General features: G+C 30.7%; 2 protein-coding genes across 5 annotated transcripts in view; one reads left to right on the forward strand and one right to left on the reverse strand.

The window, feature by feature from the left end:
• Dad1 (dolichyl-diphosphooligosaccharide--protein glycosyltransferase subunit) overlaps positions 1-11,674 on the reverse strand; it is a 183,369-nt gene that overhangs the window by 69,412 nt on the left and 102,283 nt on the right. The gene's annotated exons all lie outside the window — the stretch shown is intronic.
• Ache-2 (acetylcholinesterase 2) overlaps positions 1-11,674 on the forward strand; it is a 74,811-nt gene that overhangs the window by 43,382 nt on the left and 19,755 nt on the right. For all 4 annotated transcript variants that reach the window (XR_013259972.1, XR_013259973.1, XM_077424806.1 and 1 more), the window contains exons 3-6: positions 856-998; positions 5,106-5,258; positions 9,396-9,559; positions 11,325-11,482. Coding sequence is in view for 2 of the 4 variants with exons in the window: in XM_077424806.1 (XP_077280932.1) it covers positions 856-998; positions 5,106-5,258; positions 9,396-9,559; positions 11,325-11,482 (618 nt within the window). In the remaining 2 variants the exon portion in view is untranslated. The remainder of the gene's footprint in view (positions 1-855; positions 999-5,105; positions 5,259-9,395; positions 9,560-11,324; positions 11,483-11,674) is intronic.

An 11,674-nucleotide genomic window follows, 5' to 3' on the forward strand; every position in this document is an offset into this window, starting at 1 on the left:
AACATATACCTTCTCCATACGCTTAGGAATTAATTTGATATAATTAGGAATTAATTTAGGTATCAATTAATTAAAAAATAAACAGTCTTTATTTATTACTCGTTATTAGTCTCGGCACATTCAATTTTAAGCGGCTATCATCAAAATAGCGAAATATATAAAAAAAAATTTTTACGAAAAATTAATCGTGCGTCTAGAATTTTCGATATTGTTATATTTTTCATTATACTCCTCTACTCCATTGTTATTCTTATTTTAGAATTTTAAAATTTTCATAAAAATAAAAATTAATGAGCGTTTTTTTTTAATGTAAAATTCTTATTTATATATATATATATATATATATATATATATGTGTGTGTGTAATAATTGCTGATATGTAATAGTATTATTTCTCGATATTTTGCTTTTACGAAATGTGCTATATAAATGTTGCACTACATGTGCTGCGCTATACTTGCGTGCAATTAGGAATATCTATCTTCGTTATTACCTTATGGCATTGGATGTAATGTACAGCGAACAAGTAGTTGCCAAGTACGGTACAAGCACGGTACTTGTATACGGACAAATATAAACGCACGCGCCAACTGCGAATAACGCGCTGACATAAAGCGTTCTATTCTCTTTCCATATATCTTTTTGAATTTATTCGGTAATCTTTTCTCACGTAATTATATATGACGAAACAAATATTCGTATATTTTGATTTATCAAAATATTTAAAATTAAGATGTTATGCATTTAAAAGTTGTAATTTTTTCCAATGTATTTATAAATATATTTTTAAATATTTCTTTACAAACTTTATAATGTACCTCTCGTTTAACATGCATGCATATATTTCTGTTTCAGGAACGTATTTTATTCTATACGACTTTATTGACTTCTTCGAGAAAGATCAAGCCAGTTTTCTGGAGCGAGACAAGTTTCTCAACATCATCAATTCTATCTTCAAGAATATGTCGCAAATCGAGCGCGAAGCCATAATTTTCCAAGTAAGTCTCGTTGTACATTTTCGTGCATCGCACTACGTATATTATATTCCTAAATTTCTATAAAATATTACGAATTTGAATATAATACAATAATGACAAATAATTGGAAAATAATATGTGTATATATAAACATTAATTACTCATAACATTTATATAAATATTGTTATGCACGCAAAGTATTTCCTCTATATCATTTCTATTATTTTACTATTATATTACTATTTTTAATGACAATTTTTCATCAGTTTTTGGAGTTGCGTTTTTCTTGGGAGAAATGTTAAAAGCAGTCGATACAAATTCTTTCTTTTAAATCGCATTTTTTAAAGCGAGTTTCCCTGATTCCTCTGGTGTTTAAAAAAAAATAATTTAATGATTATCTCTCTATGCTAAATCGACTACAAGTTTTTGAGTGAAACACGTAGTCGTAAAAGGTAAAATTTTAAGAATATAGAAAATTTTGAAACTAGAAATTATTCTTACGTACAAATATGTATATTAAATAAAGTTAAGATGTAAATTATTAATATATTGTTAGTGGTAATAATGAATATTAATAAAAGTTAGATAAGAGAAATCTAACGATATACATCATTTTTTATTTTAATCGTTTATAACTATAACGAAACACAAAATAAAAAGAATACAATAAGTACAGTACAAAATACAAAGCAAAGATAAATATTAATATTTCATTTCTAATAGATTTATTTATACGAACAAATAGAACGCGCTTTAAAGCGCGCGTTTTAGTGTTAAACGCGATTAAATTCTGCAAAGCAAGATCTTTCACGGGGGATTGAGATAACGCTCGAATTATGTTCCTCATACAGAAATATATGTATATGCGTCGACCATCAGAGGTGCAGAGCATGCAGCACTCTGCGAACCATATTTTTTTGCAAACTAACCACATTCAGCGAGACCTCGGCTCTCGGGTGTATTCATTGGCCTCGAGCGTTCTTCTTGTTAGCAAACTTCAACTTGTAATTGTCGCTAAGTCGTTTCAAGCTTTTTTTTTGTAGCATAGAAAAACATACGGACCATACTTATGTCAGATGTCAATTTACCTTCTCACAGTTTGCCAATGGATAGATATATGTATATACACACGCGCGCGTTTGCGTCCTCTTCCTTTTTTGTAACCAAATGAAATTATAACAAATATAATTTCTAACAAAGAGAATTTTTTATAAATATAATTCTTAATTTTTTATGTTTTTTATGACAATTAATTTGTAATATATGTTGTTAATTCGTAGCAACATAAAATTGCACTACATCTTCTTCTTCTACTATGTCTATTTGTTTAAATGGCCATGCACATACGTGTTGCGAATCATCATGGATTCCGTATTGCAGTATTGCAGTAATATATATATGTATGTATGTACGTATGTATGGAAAAATATCCTGTTAAAAATATACGCCAGCATCCGTTCCTTTCTCTAAAAAAAGATCGGCCATGATTATATAATATTATTAAACGTACATTTCTCACTGAGACGCGTATCGCGTCAGATATGGGCGGGTGTAAAGTGAAAAACCGTTAATTGGAACGCCTACTCGCTGTGTGTGTGTGTGTGTGTGTGTGTGTGTGTGTGTGTGTGTGTGTGTGTGTGTGTGTGTGTGTGTGTGTGTGTGTGTGTGTGTGTGTGTGTGTGTGTGTGTGTGTGTGTGCTCGCTGCTCCTCTATTCCTTTTTCTACGGCTTTTTCCGCGTTTCCATCTTTTTGCGCGCGCGTGGATTTTCCGCGAATCAGAGACATGGCAGCTGTGCCCTGTATAATTGTGATTATAACAAATCATGATTTTTTTTCTAATCAGAAACAATTCTGCCTATCGACTAAGTAAAGTCTAAATTTCTATTTGATTTGGAAGAGAATATTTATCAATCTTTCAGCTTTCGATAGCAACGAACGATTGCAATTAAACCTAATGCTATTCCATTCGTCCTCATATCACAAATTCAAATTATTTTAAATGTATCATCAAAAGTATTCTCATTGTACACATAATAAGTTTTAATTTCATTAATTTAATAAAATTTATCTTGTATAACGATATATCTATTAATATATATTAAAACAGTTGTATAAAATTAGGAAAATATTTCATGGATATAATGGATTTCATTACATTTTCTTTTCTATAGAGAGTCAACATTTCTAGAAGTGTATAATCGCCATGATATCTTATCCGATAGTTTTTTAGTCGGGAATATATTTGTTTTGATGTGATTTTGTGTCAATTGTGCTTTTTTCAAAACGAGACAAAGTAGTCTCTGTATAGAGACTGTAGTAGTGCTCTCGCGCAAAATTTCATAAAGGGGATCGAACACTTTGCAACGAATACGACACTTCCAGTAGGTTTTCTAGTGCGTAACGGGTCAGCTATGGTTACGGGGAAAATCGATATCGTTATGTACTGAGGTAATGTCTCTCTTCAAAGAGCTTCATTCTGCTGGCTGACCGCTAATTACTTTCCGATCAGTAGAATGGCACGTCAAAGTTGCTTTGTCAAGGGCTGTTTCATGGCTGCGTGAAACCTCGAGTTCCGTGTACATTTCATTAAGTATCGGGGAACAAGGCACGCCAGCAGAGCGAGGATGCTTTTCGTTTACGATGATACATACAGTGCGCGTAAAGGTCGCCGGGAACTCGTGTCTTTGATAAATTTATGCCGTCTCTGCTGATCCCGCCCACGCGCGACTCGCGCGAGTGATCGAACGAAATGAATTTGTAAAAGCGCGCGTGCACTTTACTGTCGTTTCGATTGGAAGGAAATTGACGATACAAAGTGATCCGATGCGTAACCAGTAACCACCATCGATACCATAGTAATCTCTTTTAACCCGCGGGCTATAATCGCGTTACATTTGGATAAAAAACTATTTTCTTTTAAAACACGATTCATTAATAAACGATGATAAGGTAGACTGTAGAGAGATAAGAGATAGGATGAATCAAACTCGCGCAATTTATTCGTCATATTATGATATTTTATTATATGTATATGTCATTATATTTTTGCTGTAAGAGACATTAAAAGAGATTTATTTTATTGAACGATGCTTTAATTTCCTAGCATCTTCTTAGCACTTTCTTTTTCTCAATGATAAAGGTCGATGAGTAAAATGGGCCAATTTTAGCCTGTAAAAAGAGTAACGTAAGTTAAACATGTACTCTTACGTTTTTTGGGTCACTGAATACGATGGTAGCATTTTTATCCGTCTAAATCCGTGGGCAAAATTAGCCTAGGCTTAAAGGGGTTCGAAATAAATTATTTTTAATAGTAATTCGATTAGTAATGATTTTGTTCTAATTATTTAATTACTTGTATTATAGTTTAATTTTATTATTTTTTCTTTTTATTAAAAACTAAGGAAATACTCCAAAATAAAACACTTCGGAAATGCTAAATCTAACATGGCGAAATTGACATGGTGCAAAAATTAAAAAAGATAATCAATTTCTTATTCAGAGAATCGGAAATCTCAACAGATGTGCACCTGCACACATTGTGCAGTTTTAAGGATGTTAAAATGGTGGACTCTCTTCCACATCATTTATATAGAAGCGTGTTAGGTTTTTTAAGGTAGACCTTCACCTAGAGCCCTATATTATACTACTTTTCGTATTATATACTGTACTCTGTAACGTTTCATTTTTTGAAGTATTCCTTTAATTTTTAGTAAAAATGTATCTAATAAAACAAAATTATAATACAAATAATTCAATAATTACGTGCGAAACATTAATTTTATTTTAAAAATGAAATTGTTATAGAACAAAATTCAATTGGACTCATATGTATACAATTATAGTTTTTAGAGATTAATAAGAAGTAGAAAAAAAGTTTGTAGTGTTATTTTTGTAAACGTTATTTCTCAAAACGTTCAAGAAGTTCAATGAAAGAAAAAGGCTATGATTTTTCTTCTTTAAAAGCTTTTGAACGATCTATTTTAAAAATTTTGAAACTTAAGTATTTTTTTCTTTAAGTGTCCAAGTTATAAAAGTGTCAAATTGAAACTAGACATGTTGTTTAAGATTAAATTCTTAAACATTAATTGATAATCTTTAATGGGAACTTGTACGGATTTTTGTTTCAGTATACCGATTGGGATCGGATGAACGATGGTTATCAGAATCAAAGAGCGATAGCGGACATCGTGGGCGATTATTTCTTCATCTGCCCGTCCACACATTTCGCGCAATTATTCGCAGATCGCGGCATGAAGGTCTACTACTACTTTTTCACGCAGGTAATGCTATCTCTGTCGTTACGTTCGGTTATAGAACAGATATTAGATATATTAGTCAATAAGCGCACGTCTCAAGAGATACTTAATGACCAATTAACAAACCATTATTATATATATTATGTATTTTAATAATTTTATGGTGATATATCTCCATGATCTACGAAGTCAACCGAAAAATATTTAAGTTGTCAAGATTGTCATGTGGCGTCAACAGAATGTAATTTATGAGATGCCGTATGCGTATATATGTTTATATATAATAGATGTATATATGGAAAAATTAAATATTTCCTTATTAATTGTAAGTTGACTAACATTAGATATATTTTATATAATAATTGTTTTTAATACATTATATATATTTTTAACTATAGGTATCTCGACGCAATCAATTACTTCTTGATAAAACCTTTCTATTTTCTTGTTCTACTTGAAAAAATTTCATCTCTTTTACTTTTGAATAATAAATTAAGCCTTAAATAACAATTTTGTTAGACTTACGTTATACTTTTGTCAATCACTATTAAATTATATTTAACTAATGAAAGGAAAATTTTTTATTCTTGTCTTTGTCACTTAATTCATCAATAAGAAATTTTCATTTGCCGACAACTCAGAATTGCTAATCGTTAAATGTACTTAAATGTATGATTGAATGTATAAGCACACAATTTTTTAAATACAATTACAAAACTTTGCGCTTGTATACAGGGTGAGTCATTTGAAGTGTTACAAGCTCTGAGTGTTATCTCTGAAAGTATTGGTTTATTGCAAAAATGTTTTAGATAAAAGTTGGAGGGTTTGAAGGGGTCCAATAGACGATTTTATTAAATTTTGGGTCCGGGGTCTGTGTTGGGTCCAGCAGGGCCCAAGTTAAATTTATTAAATGGAAACCTCCCATTTTTTATTGTATCTTCTTTTTCTACTAATCAATTTGAACAACTTTTGTCTGAAACATTTCTTTATTTGTCTAATACTTTTTGAGATATTCAAGAAAAACTTGGTAATTTTTTCAATATTTAGCTTATAATATCCCGATAATTGTTTGTCGGAAGGAAAAGTGGTACAGGACTTTTTGACTTGATTTGGTTTCAAGAATATGCTGTTGCATCTCCTTGGAATTTTTATGTATATACATCTGTAATGTAGTTATTATATGTAATACATGTAAAAATACACAAACAACACACACTCATACACACATTTTTTTAATATTCATAGAGTTTTGTTAAGTATACCTGAATGTTTGTTGTAATTCAAATGTATTGAAACATTTTAATTACTTTGTGTATTTTGATAAATCATATCAGCAATGCTTTCAATATCTTTGCATTATATTATTGTGATGGAAATAGCTAAGGCAGCACACACAAAACGGAGAACCAAAAAAAAAACCAAAAAAATCTACAGCGGAACTGAGGCGGTAAGTGAATATAACGTGACATAAGTGGAAACAATTCACTCGTAACATTAATCAATCATCGGTGTGCTGCTGTTGCCACGATAAAGTGTGGCGAATATTTGGGTAGCGAATAATAACCATCAGATATCAACATATATCCATATTATCAATCACGCACGAATCACGTTCGCGTAATTTATTTTGCCGTTTTGCCGATCGCCAATTTGCGCAAGCGCGGTGTTATCATACCGGAAGATAATGCATCCTCCACAACGTCACGGAGGTGTAATGTTTAAATCTAGAACGCGGCAAATTGTGCGCATTCATGACGCTGTACAATTGCCGTTCCACCTCCTCGCGACCACCGAAATTATTTGAAATGCAAACTCACGCGGGAGAGGCTTATATACTCTACATATGCGGACGTTCTACTATGCTGTAACGTGTCGCGTTTGCCGCTATTCCGTGCTGTCATGTCCGGCTCTTCGTCACGTTTATAAAATCTCTTCCATCGATAGCTTAATTGAGCCATGCATAAACATCAAAATTGTATAATGTGTTTTAAAAAATTATTTAACAATAAGGTATTATTTTAGACAATTTTGAGAAAAATAAAACTAGCGAGGGTTCAATTGTCATCTTTGGATGTTTGATATTAACATGTTTGCTGTTAATAGATATCAAATATCACGATTATGTCATATATGTACTATTTTAATGGATTTTTGTTTAGCACATAATATAAAAAATATTTAATTTAAATTTTAATTGAAATATTTATGTTGCCTTAAAAATTTAAAAATTTCTTTAAATAAATAAACATTTGTGAAAGAGATTTTAATCTTGGAACATATATTATTAAAAATATTTTTAAATTTTTTGTATTTAAGGATGTTAAATATTTAGCTAATAAAGTCTTTTTATAATACAATTTATATGAACAAAAGTAGTATTTATTTATCTTTGTAATATATTTAATTAGAGATAGAGCTCTATAATTTTTTAATTAAATAAATACTTAATTTGTATTACTGTTTTCCTATATGTATATTTGACGCCGCCCTTTTTTCTTTTTTTTCCCCTTCTCTCCGCACTATTCCACTCACTTGACGCGTACCCTATTTTTCACTACTCCATTTTCCATTTTCCATCTCTCGCGCAAACATTTTCTCGCATCGTCTCGCCCTCCCTCTTTTCCCTACTCTCCTCTCTCTTTCTCTTTCACTTTTCCCCCTTCTTGTAGCATCCTTTTTGCAACCTTTCGCGTTGCACTTTTCACTTTACCTTTCTCTTTTCTTTTCTCTTCTTTCTTTTTTGCGTCCCCTCACTTCGCACTACCTTCTATCTTTATTGCAACCCCTGGGCTATGAAACGCACGTAAGCGAAATGCCGCGGTACGAAGGCTCGAGCAATTAGCGGAGAAGGTAATTTATCAGGTAGTACTGCTCGGTTCTTTGAAACGCTGGTGGAAGTAAAGAGGATGTCATTACTCATGCGCGCCAGCCGTAATCTTAATAACGGTTTTACCCACTGGTTAGAAAGACAAAGGTTCGCGCGAAAATGCTTGCGTCTTTTTTTTGTCGCTTGTTCGCGTTACCTCTGTTTCCAGTGTTTCCACCTTTGCAATTTCAGCTCGTCGCAGAGAGTTGCAGAGTCAGAGTTAGACTGTATCCATATCGACCCGAAATTGATATACGATTATTATGTTACGATCTCGAACACTTTGGACTCTTTGCAGTTTGACTCTTTTATACCGTAAAACTGTTATCCATGCAGGCATCCACAGCATCTTATGCACACCTGCATATTTTAATCAAATATTGTAAAAGAAATTGGAAGTGTATGCGGTATCAGTCTACATAAAAATTAACAATTATCCATCCAATTCTTTATTTATCATATTCATCTTTTATCATATATAGTCGCGAGTTTTTTAAATAAAAATTTATTTACCATAAGATGTTTAATTTTAAAACAAATTTAAACATATTGTAAAGAAATTAAATTTTTTTCCAGGAAAAAGGAAAAATAATTTTATTTTGAGAAATAAAATTCACTTTTATTTTGTAAAAATTTGTATTTCTCGTTCAAAATATTTTATTGTTGCAGTTTTAATACTGATTGCTTTTTAATAGTTTATAAAAATACACAATTGTTCAAGTAAAAAATAAAATTGCATCTTTGGATATATACGATAAAATGTATTAAGTTATTACGACAAAGTATATATATATATAGTCAAGTAGTTTTCAACTTTGTCTATATATATTTTTATTTACTATCTATTATTATTAATTATCCAATATATTTTTCAAAATATATTCCAAGATAATTGAACATTTTTTATCATACATCTATTTCATTTTTACAGTAAAAATAATATTTTTTGCTAAGGATTTTAAGGTTTATTTGGCATAAATTATAAAATATAAAATTATTTGATAATTAATCTGACATAGAAAATCAATATCTACTTATATTATATTAATTTATCTATTTCGTTTATTATATATGAGTGGATGCGCCGATAAATTAAAATTAAAGCATTGCCTCAAAATTTATAGATACAATGGCCATGGCATATTTTTGCATCTAGCGACATAATGTGCAACTATAAAATCAATAGACATATATTTTATCTCTATATTAAATGAAAGAGCTGTGATAAATGTATTATCTTTGACATAACAACGTCAAATTGACGAAATAATGATGAAACGTATATTGTGTTGCAGAGGACAAGTACGAATGTATGGGGCGAATGGATGGGTGTGATGCACGGTGACGAAGTGGAATACGTCTTTGGGCATCCCTTGAATAAGTCTCTGGAATACACCGATAAAGAACGAGAGCTGTCTTTGAGAATGATTCACTATTTCGCACGATTTGCATATACAGGGTAAGTATTAGGAATAATACGTATTACGAGTTGTGCAACATCATGTGTTTGATGTTCATTAAAGTGTAAAGATCGATCACACATTTATCCAATATATATATATAGTTAAATATTTGGCCAAGACGATAAAATACTTAATAAAATTTGCGCATGTTAATGCAGTTCAATGTAACATAAAATTATAAATATAAGTGATACGCGTCATAGACGTCAACGTGTGCAGCAGAGTTCGTTGATGTGTGAAACAAACTTAATTTAAATTTAAATTATAACCACGAGGAGAAGTAAGTTCGCCAGAAACTCGCTGCCGCATGCTTCAAACCTAAATTTCTATTTGTTAATACGAAAATGTGAGTGTTGCATACTGACCACAAAAATCTTTAGTTTTTTTTTACGAGTACTTGAACATTTTTAAATAAAATAGTCTTAATGGTTAAAAGAATTTATTTACGAATATATATTTAAACATTTTTAAATAAAATAGTCTAAATTGTTAAAAGAACTTACAACCAAAATATGATATATTTATTAATTGAATAAATTCATCAAACAATTAATTATATTTCTTGAGTCTAATTATGTATAAAATTAAATATGAAGCGGAATTATTGTATTCTTAATTTCATTCTATTTAATACGATTTTTAATTTACACATTTTAACGCGAAATATTATAAAATATCTCACGTTATAAATTGCATCTAACAATTTTTATATTTTAATAAAATGTTGAAATTATAATAAAAATCAATTAGTCTAATTACGAAAGGATTAGAAGAATTGTGTACTTTACTGCATTAGTGATAAAATTGTTACGTCTCCGTCTATCAAGTTTTTTTTGGGGGCGAAGCGATTTCCTGTACTATATTCCTGTACTGATAAATTTATTGAGATTTAAAGTTATTATATGACGTTTCGCACTCTATGAATAGGATTCTTCGTTTTGTTGTTCGCAACAGAGACATATGGCTTTTGCATATGATATTTGAAATCTACTTTTAGGTACTGTAACACCTAGCATGAAAAGATAAAAGAATAAATGGAGGAAGAAGTGCGGGTATGAAAACATGTCAAAGTCGATTTTGTTTTAATTAAACATACAGAAATATTATAAAAAATTAATTAAATGTGGTATTTTTACAGATTATTTGAAAATTAGCTTCCGGTATTGTTAAATTTATCCATAACATTACATACGTGTGCTTAAATTTTATTATATACAGTAAATTTACAGTCTGTGGTGTGGGATTTTACTCTCATCGTCAGTAGCGTGATATCACAGCTAGTATATCCGAAATTATTGAGCCAAACATCTGACATATCTGAATTTCTGATTTTATTGGTAAAAACACAAAATCTATAATTAAAAATTATTATAATCATATATAATTTCTGGAATAGTGGTTAGATTGAAAATTGCTATTCCATGTTAGAGGTAAATTTACTGTGCTAAAGTGAATATTAAAATAAATCAAGTACTTTTACTACCCCAGACAGTAAAGGCAGTAAATAAAAAAAATATTTAACGAAAACTTGATTTCATATTTGAAGTAATTAAGTTTGACGTATTTAGGTAAAATTACAAAATTATACTTTGTATTTTAGTTGTGTAAATTAAAGGTTAAAAATGACCACCGATTCTCACAGTATTAATTTCTGAAAATCAGTTTTATTAGCTTGCTATTTGCTCATTATGAAATATTCGCACAATTTCCTAGAGTGACACATTTTACTTTTTAATCTTTACTTTTTAATCTGTCTTTCAGGATGCCAACAGCAAGCGAATCTGAATGGCCACCTTATACCAGAGATCATCCAAAATATTTTATTTGGAATGCGGAAAAGACTGGCTTCGGCAGAGGTCCTCGTACAACAGCTTGTGCATTTTGGAACGAATTCCTGCCACGCCTAAAGGGGGTTCCCGGTACGTAACAAAAGTGCAAGGCGCTGCCATGCCTAATTAAAGTTTGACTCGTTGAACGCTTTCGACAAGTTGCATTCACAATTACTTTGAGCACATTTTTCTGTGACAAATTCTTGTCAACTACGCTTTGTTTGGACGAGAGAGAGAGAGAGGAGGGGGTGGAAGGAATATATATGATGTATATGTATATGT

Source organism: Temnothorax americanus, unplaced genomic scaffold, assembly GCF_048541705.1.
Source record: "Temnothorax americanus isolate GAGA-0224 unplaced genomic scaffold, ASM4854170v1 Scaffold9, whole genome shotgun sequence".
NCBI lineage: Eukaryota > Metazoa > Arthropoda > Insecta > Hymenoptera > Formicidae > Temnothorax > Temnothorax americanus.